Source organism: Raphanus sativus, chromosome 4 (assembly GCF_000801105.2).
Source record: "Raphanus sativus cultivar WK10039 chromosome 4, ASM80110v3, whole genome shotgun sequence".
Classification (NCBI taxonomy): domain Eukaryota; kingdom Viridiplantae; phylum Streptophyta; class Magnoliopsida; order Brassicales; family Brassicaceae; genus Raphanus; species Raphanus sativus.
Window position 1 is genome coordinate 4,700,810 of NC_079514.1, and position 17,835 is coordinate 4,718,644.

General features: G+C 37.6%; 3 protein-coding genes and 1 pseudogene across 4 annotated transcripts; 2 read left to right on the forward strand and 2 right to left on the reverse strand.

Moving 5' to 3' along the window:
• Positions 1 to 457: 457 nt before the first annotated feature.
• Positions 458 to 1,641, reverse strand: LOC108853318 (pectinesterase inhibitor 2-like). Its single transcript, XM_018626741.2, has 2 exons — positions 1,421 to 1,641; positions 458 to 1,016 (listed from the first exon to the last, which is right to left on the reverse strand). Exons 1-2 carry the CDS (start codon positions 1,604 to 1,606, stop codon positions 639 to 641), a joined length of 564 nt encoding a protein of 187 aa, XP_018482243.1. The 5' UTR covers positions 1,607 to 1,641; the 3' UTR covers positions 458 to 638.
• A 3,144-nt stretch (positions 1,642 to 4,785) lies between these two features.
• LOC108855561 (glucose-6-phosphate isomerase 1, chloroplastic) lies at positions 4,786 to 8,403 on the forward strand. The gene is made up of 14 exons (XM_018629411.2): positions 4,786 to 5,488; positions 5,587 to 5,712; positions 5,822 to 5,920; positions 6,001 to 6,084; positions 6,345 to 6,488; positions 6,568 to 6,633; positions 6,762 to 6,830; positions 6,926 to 7,033; positions 7,144 to 7,196; positions 7,293 to 7,431; positions 7,532 to 7,688; positions 7,775 to 7,853; positions 7,931 to 7,997; positions 8,083 to 8,403. The coding sequence occupies exons 1-14, from the start codon at positions 4,958 to 4,960 to the stop codon at positions 8,215 to 8,217; spliced, it is 1,857 nt and encodes a 618-aa protein (XP_018484913.1). The 5' UTR covers positions 4,786 to 4,957; the 3' UTR covers positions 8,218 to 8,403.
• Positions 8,404 to 10,474: 2,071 nt separating this feature from the next.
• LOC108850025 (uncharacterized) lies at positions 10,475 to 15,683 on the forward strand (annotated as a pseudogene).
• A 186-nt stretch (positions 15,684 to 15,869) lies between these two features.
• Positions 15,870 to 17,448, reverse strand: LOC130510535 (uncharacterized). 2 transcript variants are annotated; one of them, XM_057006933.1, is made up of 6 exons: positions 17,082 to 17,448; positions 16,903 to 16,993; positions 16,664 to 16,815; positions 16,560 to 16,587; positions 16,283 to 16,391; positions 15,870 to 16,176 (listed from the first exon to the last, which is right to left on the reverse strand). In XM_057006933.1, exons 1-6 carry the CDS (start codon positions 17,307 to 17,309, stop codon positions 16,095 to 16,097), a joined length of 690 nt encoding a protein of 229 aa, XP_056862913.1. In that variant the 5' UTR covers positions 17,310 to 17,448; the 3' UTR covers positions 15,870 to 16,094. The 2 variants fall into 2 exon arrangements, with proteins under 2 accessions (XP_056862913.1, XP_056862912.1); XM_057006932.1 differs by having other exon boundaries at positions 16,664 to 16,818; positions 17,082 to 17,444.
• Between the last annotated feature and the right edge of the window lie 387 nt (positions 17,449 to 17,835).

The following is a 17,835-nucleotide window of genomic DNA, read 5'->3' on the forward strand; positions in this document are numbered from 1 at the left end:
CTAAAATAAGGCTTCTGCGAGAACGGGATCCAAAGGTAAAAGAACAAGAGTAGAGAGATCATGCAATCATCTCACTGATGGATGAACCACCCAGCTCTTCTCGACGCACGTACCTTGATGTGGTTACATGCAGTGACGATCCAACGGTGTATGAAAGGTAATTGCAACACCATGGGTAAGAATGTGAGATGTACAGCAATTAATAGTGGTACCTGGATCGCAGTCTCTCAATTATTTTTCAGATAACAACTTTTGTTGTTTACTTGTTTTCTTAACCAGAGCTTGGCAAAGAGATTGTGAAGACCTGAAGGTGCACAATGTCCGGAGACAAAACATCTAAGTATGAATCAGTACCAGAGCTTGTCTCTAAATATTGTCCGGAAAACAAAACCTCCAGGTATAAGGATGAAACCGTGATGTCAAACCTCTCAATCAGATCGATATAAAATTTCGTAAGAAGATCAAACTGCAACTTATTATTTATGCAAAAGAACTTAGTTCGATCGGCAAATATTTCAAAGACTACTAATGTTATCATAATACAGTTTGTAACTTTGTATTTTATATACATGATAATATACTTATATTCATTTTGTATTGCGAACCCAAACAAAAAACGAAACCCAACCGGTTTAAAATCAGACGCGACGGTGGATGTTCTCGTCATCGTCGTCCACGGCATCAGCTGCTCCAGCTGCAAGATCTAGGAGTTTCTCCATCTGCACGGTCATTTCCTTGAGCGTGGTTGAAGCCTTGTCAGTGTTTTTCCCAATCAATTCCATCACGAGCCTCATGTGGTCGCTCGAAGACCTGACGTCGTAGTTAGCTTTGTCGGGGGATTGCTTGAGGTTCACGTTTGCGCTCTTGAGAGCAGCCGCCACAGCCAAGTAGGCCTTGTGGCACTCCGTAAACGAAGTCTTCAGCGTTGGATCTTTCTTGGCCGTCTCATCCACAAAAACCGCTGTCTTATCGGCGTGGGATAGAGCGAGTCCGACCACGGCCTCGGCCAGCGGATGCTTTACGAGTATTAATAAAGAGATTGTTATTAGTATAAATGGTAATGATTCTTGTTTACAATTTGATAAGTACATTGTTTTAACCAAAAAATAACTATAATAAGGTGACGTTGAAACAATAGGAACAAATAACATCTTTAGACGATCTCTAATCTATATATCTCCATATTTTCTCAAAGAGATAGATTCACTTTGTTATAATTAAAGATGTATTTTGCTATAATCTATGTTTTTATTATAAAGACATACACTAAAATAAAACTCATATCTACAATAAAGTTAATTTACTTTTCTTTTACAAAATAGAGATGGGTTGAAGATCTATTAAAAACACGTGAACAATTTTAAAACAAACATATGCAAAACAATTTGAGAGATAGCTAGGTTTTAAGAAGAGCACGTACCAGGGCAATGGGAGCAGCCGTAGGGGGGTTAGTCGTCAATGTTTTAACGCAGAAAGCTTGGTCAATGGCACGATCACAGACCGCGTCTATGTATTTCATGTGAGGAGAGGCTGAAGCTGTATTTAAGAATAGTTGCAACGTTATTGCCGCCGCGGCGAAGGTGGACAAAACGGAGGATGTTGCCATTTATATTAACGTCAGAAGTTTTTTTTTCTGATTTCTTGTTATTCAGTTCGACGGGGGATGTATATGTAGACTTAGTGCTTGATGAGGGACGTTGGATAATTTTAGAAAGTACTATATTCTCATTGATATTGAATACGTTAAGATTACTAAAAGTATGCTTTATGTTTGCTAAGTTTGGAGAACCCTAGAGTTCGTGGTTTGAACAAATTTAGTCAAAGCCAAAGTTCATTGTCGTCTTCATTTGTTTAGAAAGCTGGGATATGCGATAATAAGTGGCGATGATGCAAATGACTAGTAACGAAGACGAATTGAAACTTAGTGGACAAAACTCATAGATTACTTATTATAAGACCATCATTATTGCTAAGTCCTTAGCATTGGTCCTTAATATACATATATGTATATGTATATATTATATATGCGTATGTAATTGTTTGTTAAGGACTTTACGGAAACCGAAACCGAAAATTCCTTAATTAAGAAACTTTCGGTTTTGGTTTCCGTAAAGTCCTTAACAAACAATTACATACACATATATAACATATACATATACATATATATGGATTAAGGACCAATGCTAAGGACTTAGCAATAATGATGGAATTTGATGGAATTTTCTTTTTGAAAAGATTTTAACTATACGGTAGCCTCTCCTTAAAGGATGTACATTCTTACAGGTTCGGAGCTTCCAAATCGTTCAAAGGAAATACAATATACAAATGATCAATCCAGTATGTGTTTTGTTAACACATTTTACAATTGAGACCTGAAATCATTCATATATCTGTAAATTTAATATCACATTAGACATTATTAGCATAATGTATGTAAGAGAAAATGGTAAACATGACTTTAGCTGAGTTAAGGTAGAGTTTTGGTAGGTACAGTGTCGGTCAAATATTTTTGGATGCCTTCAGCTATTTTTTTTAAATTGTATCTTAACAGTTTTAAACTTTTGGTCTAAGAAAAAGAACGTCGAAAAATACAAAAAAACGAAGAAATTAAACAAAAGCCACGACCAAAAACCGATTTATGTAATATCAACAACTTGTCATTTATATTTTTTCTTAATATATTTATATTATAGATCGCATTACAACTTTATAAACTAGTTCAACTTCAGTTCCAAAAAAAAAAAAAAAAAAAAAAAACTAGTTCAACTTTACAACAACATAATTTTATCAAATTAACTAAATAAATTATCAGTCAATGTTTTCATAATCTTTTAATTGTAATCAATCATAATTTTAATAAGATAATTTGTTTATACAAAAAATTTACCTTTTAGAAATAGCAGAATATTAACAAAATAGCAGAATGTACTTACTAGCATGGTAGTACACACAGTGGCGGAGCCAGCCTTAATTTAGACTGGGGTCAATTAAAAAAATATTAATTAAGATTAATTAAATATTAATATTTTATTTACATCTATTAAAATAATATAACTTTCACATACATATATGAAAATATTTTTCTACATATATCCATAAATTAACTTATAAAATTGTTAGTATTCTTAATTTTTTTTTAAAAATATCTACAACATATTTAACCTCGTGAACTAAAATGGTTTATAATGTATAATAAAGATTGCAAGGAAAAATGTTTGTATAAAATAAAGTTAGATCAATTATTCTTAGTAGATAAAAATATTGGACAGATGTAAAGAATAACATGAAACAATTAGCATAAAAGAATGAAAATAAGTTTTTTAATACTAGTTATTGGGTATCATTTGTTAAGTAGTAGAAACATGTTGACAAAATTTTTGAAAAGAAAAAAAAATCATGGGGTCAACTCACGTTCTCAAAAATATCATGGGGTCAGTATACTAGATTTGGACTTTATTTTACCAAAAATCGTTTCCAAATATAAGTAATTTTTTTTAACACAAATCTATAGGGGTCAGGTGATCCCCTCTCCTACCGCTGTCTCCGCCCCTGAATACACACTAGGGGACTAACGGTTATACTGACGTACCATGATACAATGCTTAAGTATTGCAAAAAAAAATCTGACTCTATAAATCTGACTCGAGATAAAGCTCTAACCTCTCTCTAGAGAAAGCCGCCGTGTTCATTGTCACCGGCCGACGGCGTGGGCTCCTTTAGCCACCGTCGGTCCGGTTTTCTCGAGTCCTTCTCCCGATCAGCTTCTCTTCGTTTTTTTCTTTGCGTTTTTTCTAGTTGGTGATTATCCGGGCGATGGAGGCTTCTGTAGACCCATCGACGCCGGCATGCATGCGGGGAGTGGAGGCTTCTCTAGATCCACCGTCGCCGCTCTAGCTTCCGGAAAGGGGAGGCTTCTTCGGCTCTTCCTTCGCCGGCTTTGGTGTGACGGAGCGAGGAGGCTCACATAGCTCCTCAGTGTCGTTTTGGAACCCTAAATCTTGGGAGTGTTGTTGTTTTCGAGGATAGGTGATGTGATGAATGGGTTCGTGGGTTGTTCAGGGTGAGATCTCGGTTGAAGCCGAAGATCTACGGCGACGGCGACGAGGCTCAAGATGATATAGCGGTGGTTCGCGGTTCCGCCTGTCTAGGGTTTCCGGTGGTTCAGAGTCGGAAGAGGTTTCGCAAGGTGGTGAATCCTCCGGCGTGAAGACAGAGCAGCGTAGAACATCTATGGTGGTGCGGTGGCTCTGTAGAGTCGGAGCTCCGGCGAAAAAAGGTGTCGGTGGAGGTTGCGGAGGTTGCGCGAATGGCGGTCGATCAAGTCGAGATGGAGGACGCGTGTCGAGCGGACTGCGGAGATCTGTACACGTGTACATGTCCATCTCCTTTCGGCGCGCCTAGGGCGAACTCTCCGTTCTAGAGTATTGGGCCGTTTGGGTCAGTTTCCCGGGTTTAGGCTTCGGCCTGTGTTGTGCCCAATTGTTTATAGACTTTTTGTTTAAAACTTATGTAATTGGGCTTCGGTCTTGGGCCTGGCCTGTGTTATTATTAAAATCAATCTTGAGGGAAAAAAAAATCTGCAAAGTATCACATTCATTAGAAAAAAAAAACAAATACCAAATAGAAAATCAGAAATCATTGGTCTACCTACTACCACCACCACTACAAAGCGTTAAGCTAATACAAATATTCGAAATGGTGGGGCCATATGTCAAAATAGAATATGATGGTAGATATTAGAGCAATCGTATAGTCGTATAGCTCCTCCTTCGAATCGTAATCTAAGCAGAACCGTTCACTTCCACCAAAGGACAAAACTCTTTCCCCAACTCACCTCTCTTCATTGGTTCCTCCAAATATCAAAAGAGACACAGACACACAACTAGATACCCTGTCTCAATAAAAGCCTCATTTTAGTCTCACTCTTCTCCCTCGTAAACATCGCTGTCTTCCAAGAATGGCCTCCTCCTCTCTCTCGGGCCTCTTCTCTTCTTCTCCTTCTCTCAAACCATCCAAAAACCTTTCCGTTAAAGCATTGTCGGCGCAGCCGACCCGAGGAGACTCCTTCTCTTTCCCCCACACCTCCAAACCGACACAGCTACCTTTGACTCTCTCACGCTCCGTGGCGCGTGACATTTCTCACACGGACGCAGCCGCCAAGAAAGAGCTAATCAAAGATCCCGATGCGCTCTGGAAGCGGTACCTCGATTGGCTGTACCAGCAGAAGGACCTCGGTCTGTATCTCGACGTCAGCCGCGTCGGATTCACCGATGAGTTCGTCGTCGACATGGAGCATCGGTTCAAAGCTGCGTTCAAGGCTATGGAGGAGCTTGAGAAAGGCTCTATAGCGAATCCAGACGAAGGGAGGATGGTTGGTCACTACTGGCTTAGGAACTCTAGTCTTGTCCCGAAGCCTACTCTGAAGACATTGATCGAGAACACTCTTGATTCGATCTGTAGCTTTGCTGACGATATAATCTCTGGCAAGGTTTGGTGTGTTTGATCTCTCTCTCTCTCTCTCACCTTTTTGTTTTGAATCTTTGCTGGTTTTTTACAATCGGTTTTTGGTTTTGTTTGCATTGACAGATAAAGCCGCCTTCTTCTCCTCCTGAGGGTCGGTTTACTCAGATTCTTTCTGTTGGTATTGGTGGTTCAGCTCTTGGTCCTCAGTTTGTTGCTGAGGCCTTGGCTCCTGATAATCCTCCCTTGAAGGTATTTTCTGACTGAAAGATTCAAACTTGTTGGGGTGCTATATTGAAAGGCTTCTTCTTTTTCTTCTCCATTGCTCTTTATGACTGTTCTTTACTTTGGCCTTTGGTAGATAAGATTCATTGACAACACCGACCCTGCTGGAATCGATCATCAGATTGCACAGCTTGGGCCAGAGCTTGCCTCAACTTTAGTAATTGTCATCTCAAAGGTCTGTACTTTTATTCACTTGTGTGCACTAGTGGCTGTTTATAGTGGCCAGCATGACTAAGTTTCTTATGTGTTTCTTAGAGTGGAGGTACTCCTGAAACTAGAAATGGACTATTGGAAGTACAGAAAGCATTCCGTGACGCTGGTCTGAACTTCGCAAAACAGGTTTGATCTCAGGTTTTTGTTTCCGTGAAATGTGTTGCTTATGTGTTTTTTTTTTTCTTTTTTTTTGCTGAGATCCATGTCTCTACGAACATGGTTAACACATCTGGACATTATCTGAGACAAATGTGTTTTGTCTCATTAAAATACTGGCTTCCCATGAATCATTAGATACCTTCAGATGTATTGCATATGATATATCTTCAACTTCTGCCCAAATGTAGTTCCTCAGCAGCTAATTCTAGCTATATATGATTATGTAGGGTGTTGCAATAACACAAGAAAACTCGTTGCTGGATAACACGGCGAGAATTGAAGGTTGGTTAGCTAGGTTTCCCATGTACGACTGGGTGGGTGGAAGAACATCAGTTATGTCTGCAGTTGGCCTGCTTCCAGCTGCACTACAGGTAATTATTGGTACAAAAGCTTAAACTTAGAACGATCATTAGTTGCTGTCATGTGTATTAATGCACTGTCATTGCATAGGGAATTGATATTAGAGAGATGCTTGCTGGTGCTGCAATAATGGATGAGGCTACTAGGACAACTTCGGTAAGTCTTACTTGTGTATGAACTACACACCAGGGTGTTTTAGCAGAGTAACATATCACCATTGTTGAGTTTTCTGATTCATACAGTTTAGATAGTCCATCATGACTTGCTTGTAAATTTTATTTCAGCTCAAGAATAACCCTGCAGCGCTCTTAGCAATGTGTTGGTACTGGGCTTCTGATGGCGTTGGTTCCAAGGTAATTTTCCTCAACTTGTTGAAGTGTGTCTAAGACTAGCAAGAAAGTTGAGTTTTATTTATTTATTGACCTTTTGTACCCGCTTTCTTTTAAAGGATATGGTTATCCTTCCTTACAAGGATAGCTTATTGCTATTTAGCCGGTATCTGCAGCAGTTGGTCATGGAATCACTAGGAAAGGAGTTTGATCTTGACGGTAACACTGTAAGCCATTCTCTTTCTTCACTCTTACACCCCAAACGAGAGTTCATGAGGCATTTCAACCTTGTTTTGTTACCAGTGTGATCCTAAGGAGCGGTGGGTTGAATTTGCAGGTTAATCAAGGGCTAACTGTATATGGAAACAAAGGGAGCACAGATCAGCATGCGTGAGTTTCCTTCATTCATATTGTTCTCTTAGTGAAGACAAAGCAATAGTGAATATCTCTATGCAACAGTATCTAATTTGTTGAATTTCATTATAGCTACATTCAACAACTGAGGGAGGGTGTGCACAACTTCTTTGCAACCTTCATAGAAGTGCTACGTGACAGACCTCCGGGTCATGACTGGGAGCTTGAGCCAGGTGTCACTTGTGGTGACTACCTCTTTGGGATGCTTCAGGTCTGATTTTAAGAACGATATTTACAATTTACATACACTGTATTTAGATGATCTTCCCCACTCTGATGAGCTGGTTTGTGTTTTTTTTTCCTTTTTGCAGGGAACTAGATCTGCTTTATATGCAAACGGTAGAGAGTCCATTAGTGTTACCATCGAGGAAGTGACACCAAGATCTGTTGGGGCTATCATAGCTCTTTATGAAAGAGCGGTCGGGTTGTATGCCTCACTTGTCAATATTAATGCTTACCACCAACCTGGTACAGATATATTCCGACCAAATCTAAGAAACCTATGTTTTGTGAAATTTGTTTACTGAACCTTAACAAAACAACAACGAGTTCAGGTGTGGAAGCCGGGAAGAAGGCGGCAGCTGAAGTTCTGGCGCTGCAAAAGCGTGTATTGTCAGTTCTTAATGAAGCCAGGTAAGAATCAAAACCATGTGTGCTTCTTATCAGGAGAGATCACTTATATACTAATCCAATATTTTCTCTGCCTGTAGTTGTAAAGATCCGGTAGAGCCATTGACACTGGACGAGATAGCTGATCGTTGCCATGCTCCTGAAGAGGTAACCTTCAAATCCCTTTGTTATCTTTTGTAACTTTACACGCATGGACATGATCAAGAAGTTGTATGTTTTGAAAATTTGGCAGATTGAGATGATATACAAGATCATAGCTCACATGTCTGCAAACGACAGAGTTCTGATAGCTGAAGGTAGCTGCGGATCGCCAAGGAGTGTTAAAGTGTACCTGGGAGAGTGCAGTGTGGATGACATGTTCGCATAATAAAACTTTCCTCAAACGCACAAATGAGTCTCAATCTCTGTTCTGTTGTTTTTCCTTATTTATTTCTGCCAAACGTCTATGATTTTGAAATAAGAAAAAAAAAAGATTGCAATAAGAACAGGAAACAACTTGTGTACTGAAAAACATTGCAGGGTTCATCAATCAATCACTTTTTTTGTGATGATCTTTGGTTGCATCTCCTTATAAATAAACTTAACAAAAGCTTAAGCAACTTCACATGTGAGTTAGGATGCTCAGCAACTCTCCTCAATGTAGTTAGATGGTTTGTGTATTGCAACTCGAGCAAAGTGAAACGTTACATTTTTGTAGCATCTTCCGTAGGAAAAACAAGACACAAGTCTATTTGTCCCCACCACACCACCATCTAGTTTGCAGCTTAACATAAACAACTTACAGCAAAATATAACGTTACATTTCCTTTTCCCATTTTTGAATAAGGATATTGCTGAATAATCATTTTTCTTTTTGAAGATAATTTTCACCAAAGTTTTGGTAGTCTACTGGTAGGGAAAGAGAATTGATTTTTGTTGTATAATTCCACTGCTAATTAAAAAGTAATTGCCTGTCCACGTCACCACTACCCGTATTCATGCTCACCAAGCTTCGTGTGCGCACAAAACGTCATCGTTTCAGCTGGTTTCATATTTGAATTCTCTAGTTTTGGATACTAAAAGGATAACTGTTGTTTTGAACACCAACTAAACTACTAAAGGTAGAGAATTGGTTTCATATCACCACCCAAAACAAAAGAAGTTATTGTTTCCAAACAAGTGAAAAGATCAAATTAAGTTTCATTAAAATGATAACTATACCTTTTTTTTGCAGATATATAAAATACATAAATATTTTTAAGAGATTCGGAAATACTTTTTCCAAAAACTTTTCTTTTCGAATTATTTCTTGAATTTTTTTTCTGAAAATGTTAAAAGGAAAAAATATTTAATAAACATTCTTGAATGTGTATGATATCTTTCATTCTTGATTGTGTATGATATCTTTCTTAATTTGAGTTAAAAAATACTTTTCCAAATAATTATAATATCTTTTATAATTTAGGAAGATATTGACAAATATGTATAATATCTTCATAATTTTTAAAATATATTTATAAATATGTATTTATGAATACTTTACTAAACTAGAATTATATGTTTTTTTCTGTGCACAACTAGAATTATATGTATATTTACAAAGATATTCCAAGAAATATATATAACATCTTTCCAAACTTTTCTGGAAGACATTCTTAAATTTAATACCTTGTTTTTATAAAATATTCTATATAGTCGAAAATATTTTGTATATTTTCGGAAGATGTTATATATTAAATAATATTTTATAAATATGCATATAAGTTAAATTCATGAAAATGTCATACATTTATGAAGAGTTTCCTAAATATATAAAAGTTACATTAGCTTTAGCTCTGTTCTTTTCTCTGACGTTGTGATCAGCATTAGCATCCAGAAACTACCCATATTCCTGGCAGATTCACGGCTGACGGGACAAAAACAACTTCCTTTTTTGGTAAATAATTTGATGATGCGGCCAACAATAATGAATAATCTGATGCTGAAAATAACAGCGAGTGTGATCTCTGCATTTTGTGTCTCCGGAGTCTGTTAGCGATTGATTGTTTTTTCAAAACACGTTCAATTTGCTGCAGTCATAGTGTATTTCTTTTGAAGCAACTGTTAACCGTAGCGTCGGAGAAAAGAACAGGGCTATTTAAAATTTTTGGTTAATGTTTATGAAGCAATCATGAATTCGGAAATATATAAATTCAGAAAGATATTATACACGTTCATTAAGCTTTTTCATAGAAACATTGTTTCTAAAAAAAATTGACTTGTTCTATTATTTTCGATTTTCTATTTTATTTATATGTTTTAAGTAAATAACTAATTAAAATTATAGATAAGAATATAGTAATCAGTTACCATTTTTATGAAATTAAATTTGGTTAATTTGACTTCTATTTAGAGAATAGAAAAGAAGCTGTTAGACTTGACTTGAGTAAGAAATGATTCCCCAAAAAAATAGAAAAGCAAACAAAATTTAATTTGAACTGCACAGATTTCGATTGTCTCTCTCCCTCGCACCTCCGTGAAAGCTTTTTGATTAAGCTTCCTTCGCTACTCCACTGCGCTACCTGTGACTCCCTGAGGAATCTCCTCTTAAGCAAGACTTCATTTGTTCAATTTAGCAACTCACACTGAGCACAGCTCACACCATGATGTCCATGAGCAAGACAGAAGATTGTGTAGAAAGTAGAAAGACTGGACATTTTACTAGGTATTCATGTGAAATGAGTTCTGAGTCTACTAAACCATTTTAACGTTTTTTGTTTGTGTTCCTGTAGACCTAGTGCTGTTTCTGAGTCGTCTGATCAACATCCCGTTCGGCTGCCAACTTTTCATGCAAGGTAACATAGAAAACAAACCCCTACTGTTATCTTCAATTAGTTTTGTAAACTAGTTGGATTGATCAGCCGCCTATTTTTATGTACCTTGACACAGCGCTCGTGGCACATGGCATGCAGTGGTTTCCTATGATGCATGTGTGCGACTTTGCCTTCATGGGTGGGAAAAGAGTTGCATGGAGGCTCCCGTGTTTCTGGAAAACGATTGTGCTCTTCTACGAGAAGCATTCGGGTGAGTTTTTTTTAATTGACGTGTAGATATTTTATATTTCTTTACACAAACTGAAGTCGAATGATATGTTTTCATCCACATGCCTCAAAAAGTATTTATTTGAGTAACAGATTTTCTTGGGGGGGGGGGGGGGGGGGTTAAACTGAATACAGGGTGAAGCAATTCCTTTTGAGATCTGAGGAGGAGATGCTGGTGAATCAATCTTCACAAGCTCCGCACGAGGGAGTTGCACAAAAATCCAAGAAAAAAATTGTCAAAATGATGGTTCAAGGTAAAATTTCTATTCCAGGTTCCATCTGCTTTTTTTTTGTCTGCCCTCCTTATAACCAATAGGCATAAATGAACTAACTTGTCTACTTCTGCAGTACGAAGTGTTAAAACAGTTCTGGATGCTCCAACGGGTTGTGGTATATCATCGCTGATAAAGCTTGATAAAATTCGGGTTCACTTTTCCAATATCTCAACACGTCAAAGGCTGACGTCTTGTGATGTTGTTCAAGGTATGAATTTATTTAGCATAAGTCATATATATCAGTATGTGTGGGCGAGGTGAGGTAGATATTGTATTTCCATGTTTCGCCATTGTGCTTTATGTTGTTATTGTATGATAACTTTTTATAAATATGGATTGATCCGTTTGATTCTGTCATTCAGAAACATACTCGTGTAGGTTAAGATTGAAAAGCTTAACTGAAGACGACGCCATTATCACGCAACCCGGATCCTGTGAAGGCCATGATTTGTATGTACTTTCTTTCCCCTCTCCCAAATCTACTTCGGGTAACTTTCCATATATATATATATATATATATGTGGTGTCTGACAAAGTAGATGGAATTTCAACAGCTTTCCTGATAGTCATGGAGATGATCTGATTGTTGAAATACTTGAATCAAACGGGAAGGAATTTGGGCGTGCGCTTGTCCAGCTACCTGATTTTTTTGAAGATTACGTGAGTCATTTTTGCTTACATTGTTTTCATTCGTTAGTACGTTTCAAATGCTTCTAATGAAGAATGCATACAGGCTGAGAAACTTCTCTGGTGGTCTGTCTTTCGTGAGCCAGAACATCAACTTGTGGGAAAACTCCAGCTCTGTATAAAGTATTCATCAAGTTCTGATGATAATAGCAATTTGAAGGTGTGTTAGCTACCTCTCTTATGTTTGCTATCTGTGATGATCTCTCTTTTTGTTTGCTTCCTGTAAGTGGATTGGCATCTCTCTGTAGTAGACTGAGAGACATTCCAGCAGTCCATTTCCTTGAGCAACTTTTATCTTGTTGATAGTAACAACAACTACCTTGATAGTAACTAGATAATTTTAATCAGAAAAAAACATTTTAAAATAGTTCTTAATTTTATTACAAGATGGGAGCTTCATGGTTGTGTAAGAGCTTATGCACGTAGATTCAGCTTCTCTCTATGTTTCATTAAATGAAACGTTCCTCAAATTTATTGAAAAATGTATCCTCTGTTTGAAGTATGTGTATTCATTCTCTGCAGATTATGCGTTTGAACATATATATATATATAAACCTCATTGTATAGTGCTCAGAAGATTCTTGGGGTTTTATTTGTTTGTTTCATCTTTTCCTGTAGTGTGCTTCTATTGCGGAAACAGTCGCATATGACCTAGTCCTGGAAGTGGCCTTGAAAATGCAGAAGTTTCAGCAAAGAAACTTGTTGTTAAATAGTCCATGGAAATGGCTTTTGGAAGAATTTTCCTCCTACTATGGGATTTCAGATGTCTACACCAAGCTCAGGTATATACCCTACTCACTTTCTATTTTAAAAAGAAAAAAAAATCATTTTGGGGATATGCTATAACTCGGTTTTCTCTATCTTGTTTTATTGTATTAAGATACTTGACCTATGTGATGGATGTCGCTACACCGACTTCAGACTGTCTCCATTTGGTGCATGACTTGCTAACACCTGTCATCATCATCATGAAAGGAAATGGCAAGGCTGCCTTGAGTCATCAAGAGGTAGATACTCGATCCTATTATTTTTTTCCTTTGCCGTTTTCTAGTTTTGTGTGAATCTTGTCTCAAGTTAAGCCATGAATAGGATTCAACTTCAAAGTTACCTTATATACTTTGATCATATTTACGTGTTATTCACCATTGTATTCATAGTTGTGCATGCAATGATGAATGATAGAGTTGGACTTCACGTAGTTTCTCACATTGAAAATTCAAACATCATAATACCTCACATCACCCAGGGTGTATGAATCTCCTTCTTTTTTTTTCCTTTCTAACAGAATCGGATTCTAAAGGAAATGAAGGACCAAATCGAGCAGATTCTGAAGCTGGTCTTCGAGAACTACAAATCTCTTGATGAGTCTTCCTTCTCTGGAATGAGTCATGATGACAGTTCTGCATCAGGAGTTCCAGCGCCAGCACTCGCTCCTGCTGTTAAAGTGTACATGCTTCTGCACGATACATTGTCTCCAGAGGATCAGAGTAATCTTTGTCATTACTTCCAGGTAATAAAGCATACACCCTCTCAAATGAGTTACTTCACTCTTGGTTCATTTTTTCTCATCTATTTTGGCTGGCATCAATGCTTTTTATAGGTAGCAGCAAAGAAGAGATCTACAAGGCACATTGGTGAGACAGATGAGTTTGTTACAAACAACAATGATCCAAATTTTTGGGATCCTTCTTCAACGTCGGCTGCTTACCAGAAAATGAGTATGGTCTGCAATAATGTAAAGAATGAGATTTATACTGATATTGAGATCCACAATCAAAATATACTTCCCAGGTTAGTATGCAAGTGAAAAAAAAATTATGCTCTGCTAAGCTAGTCTTCTGTTCAACTATTTCCAAAATAATTGATATGAAAGGGGTCTTGTAGCATGGTGTTGATTGCCCAATGTTTGTTATAATTATTTTATGCAGCTTTCTTGACCTTCCAAACCTGTCAGCATCCATATACAGCACTGATCTATGCAATAGACTTCAAAAGTTCCTTGTTGCATGTCCACCGTCTGGTCCTTCACCAGCAGTTTCAGAGCTTGTGATTGCAACTATAGACTTTCAACGTGATCTTTCCAGCTGGAACATCGGGTAGGCCATTTGATTTTTTTTTTTAAATTATTATTGTCAATTATTATTTTTAACTGGTATGATGTTTATTTTACAGTCCTATCCAAGCTGGTGTTAATGCAAAAGAACTCTTCCACCCATTGATTATGATGTGGATTCAAGATAGACGTCTTTCTTTACTTGAATCATGCAAACTTGATAAGGTATACAATATGGCTTCTCTGTGTGGTTTTCTTCCATTCTAAATCAAAACTGTGGAGAAGTAAAAAAATATTTTTTTTTGCTGGATTATGGCGCATCTTTGAGTAACTGACTACTTTTGTGTCCATTAAAAAACCTATCATTCAATCAGGTAAAACAGGGCGGAGTGGGGACAGAGCGTTCAGCAACCCCATTTGTAGATGAAATGTACACCAAGCTGAAAGAAACCATTCAAGACTATCAAGTTATCATTTCTAGATGGCCAGAATATATCTCCGTTCTGGAGAGTGTAAGTTTATAGCGGTTCCTTGCTGTGAAAAGTCTTCCCTGTTTTGTATTCCAATTTGCATGTTATAAGCTAAGCTAACAAACATAGATTGTTGTTTCTTTATAGGCCATTGCTGATGTTGACAAAGCAATTGTGGAAGCTTTGGAGAAGCAGTATGCAGGTGTCTTATCACCTCTAAAAGAAAACTTGGCTCTAAAAACGCTGAGCTTCCTAACCAAAAGATCTGCATATGTAGTCCCAAATGAGGTGAGCATAATTAATTAATGTTCCCTAAACGTCATGATAAAGGAAGATTTTTTTTTTCTTTTTGCTGAAAAGTTTCTTTTTATATATCTGCTGGTGCATGCAGCTGGGGATTCTACTAAACTCTATGAAGAGAATGGTTGATGTTCTACGGCCTGATATAGAGGCTCAATTTAGAGCATGGTCTTCGTGCATTCCTGATGGTGAGAACGCAGCTCTTTGCGATCGTCTCTCTGAGGTGACGGTGTTGCTCAGAGCCAGGTTTCGAAGTTACCTTGAAGCTGTAGTCGAAAAACTCGTAGAAAATGTGAGTTCCATGTTTTTTTTTTTTTGCAATCTTGTTGAATCCCATTTAGTAAAATGTCTATGTTGTAATCGGCTATTCTTTTTTTTTCTTCAGAGCAAGCTACAAAAGGAGACAACGTTGAAGAAGATTCTTCAGGAGTGTAAAAAAAGTGTTGGAGAAGAAGACATGGGAATAAAAATGCAAACCCTGAAGGAGCAGCTCACCAACACGGTGAATCATCTACATTCCGTTTGTGGGGGACGGATGTATTCATCGCATTGTCCAGAGGATACTGGGACCGTATGGGAGAGGTAACTAGTTTCAATAGTGTCTCCTGAGTTTTTTTTTGTGTGTGTGTGTTGGGGAGAGCTGATCTCTTCTTCTCTTGCCCCTATTGACAGATTGTTCTAAGCTTTTTGGAGAAGAGGAAAAAGAACAGATACACGGGTTCTAGAGTTGCTGTCACTGTAAGGCCGGCCCCTATACTTTTGATTGCATTGACCAAAAGACTTTTACCTCATCTTTACGTAAATTGGTGCATATTTGCAGATGTTAGACGATGCATTTGCAGCAGAGATGCAAAAGCTACTAGGAGATTCGTTGAGAGAGCAGGACCTGCAGCCTCCGAGATCGATTATGGAGATTCGCTCCATTCTTTGCAGGGACACTACAAGTTAATGAAGGCAAGTCTTTCGACTACAAAATATCAAACGGCTAAAAAATTGCTTAAGATTCCTTAGCTGGAAACTGTAATGGATCATATCTCATTTGCTTGCTACATTCCTTTTAGCAGTAGCATGTCAATATGTTACAAGACTGTTGAAGTTCAAATACAAAAGCTCTCTTTACTAAAATTGACTAAATTCATGGAGAATAAAGTCTGATTTTAATCTCTGGCAAACAATTTAAACAACACCAAACAATGTGGTGATATGAAGAAGATTGAGATCAAACTAATCTTTTAACATTGCATGTTGACGATAACATCACAGATTCACATAGAAAGAGGCAACAAATGGAATATGTACAGATAAATCAGAATGATGATATAAAACATTTGCTGAGTTGAGAAAGTTGTAACTTATGAGCAACATGCGAGTGAGACGTGTGTTCCCAATTCAGGTTTTTTTCAGACAAGCTTTGATATGGCCTTGCAAGACACCCAGAAGGCTTTGGATGCAATACTCAGGATCATCGGGTTTTGATATATCCTGTTAGCCAAAAGAATTAAAATTAGATTGGTGAGAACTACTTAGAAGCACTCATAAATACAAACTAATGATTAAGATGTGCTAGAAGAGAGGGTAATGTATGTACCCAATGGCAGTAGCACTCCAGGATGCAACGTTGTAAATAACTTTACTTCCTTCCCATGCTTTACGAAGCTTCCCCTTTCGCTTCTTCACTGAAAACATCGTGCTAAGTGCTACATTGCATTTTTCATAAGCAAACTCTCTTAGTACCTAATAAAAGGAAGCGCACACACTCCCTAGCATCTTTAGCAAGATGTTCATAGGCTACGTTCTCTATAACACATCCCTAGGCTACTTTCTTTGTTTCTAACTGTTGTGACACACGTAAGTTCAAGATATACCTTTCTGAAGCTGATCAGGTGATATATCCTACACAAAGAACCAACACTCAGAGATCAAAAGTTGATGAGACATGGAAACAAGAACAGGGCATTGATGTACGTACCTTAGTCTGGTTAAGGGAAGACAAATAAGTAGCCATGAAACAAGCGATACCGTCAGCAATATCTTCTTCCCTAACAAGAACATAATCATCTTCCGTTTGACCCTCAACCCCCCATACATCATCTTCACTAACTACGTCCCAAGAGCTACCATCTTCTGCCAAAATTCAACAAGTTAGTTATCTCTACACGTAAGTACCAAAAACAAAAAAAAAAAACTGTAACGAAGTTCATCCAATACCAGGAAGATCATGGAGAAGAGAGACTTGAGCTAACTCAATCTTTTCCCGAAAGTCATGACCTTCGACTCTAGATCTGATGAGATCATACAACTGCACATGTATCATGGATCAATCAAGTCCCAAGCTTTTTTTTTTTTTTTTTTAAATTCTAACTGTTAATCAATTAAAAGGAGCATACTTTATCGGCTTCAGGATCGGAAGAAGAAGAAAACTCTTCTTCTTCTTCCCTCTCAGGTGAGTCGATGTTATTATCCTCTTGGGAGCTATCGGGAGCAGTATCGGTGAGATTGAGCAGCTCGAGAGCTCTCTGGCAATCCTCGAGCAGATTCTGCAACGTCTTACGCTTGACACGGATGCTATCTAACTCGACTGAATCAGGAGTCGAGCTGGAGACCTCGATTTCCATGGAATTGATTGATTTTGATTGTTCTTCGTCGTCGTCTCCACCCTTCTCTCTTATTTGTTGTGCGACCTACCTATTTGTTTAATTTTAGCAGGAAAAAAGAAAAAGCAAAAGTTGGAAAAGGATAAAGACAACAAGCAAACTCCTACATTACATTAAGTTGTCAGAATAATAGAATCTTCTTATTGAATCTTTGTTTAGATAACACACATTGCTTACGCAATTTAATACTATAATGTACGGTTTTTAATATTTGAGTCAATTTACTGAAGGCATTCATGCAATCGATTTAAACCAGCTGCAAAACCATACCTTGTTTCCTTAATCAATCCTATAATTATACCATACATCGAAACAAAATAGCCAATTGCAAGATTGATACTAATATTTTATTTTATTTATTCCTAACTGAAAATTGGATATGGTTTACAAGCCGAAATCAGATTAAAATACCGGTTTCATTGGGAGCTAAACCGGCTGACCGGCGAGAAAACTGATCCAAATCTCCAACGCCTGGACCAAACCAGCT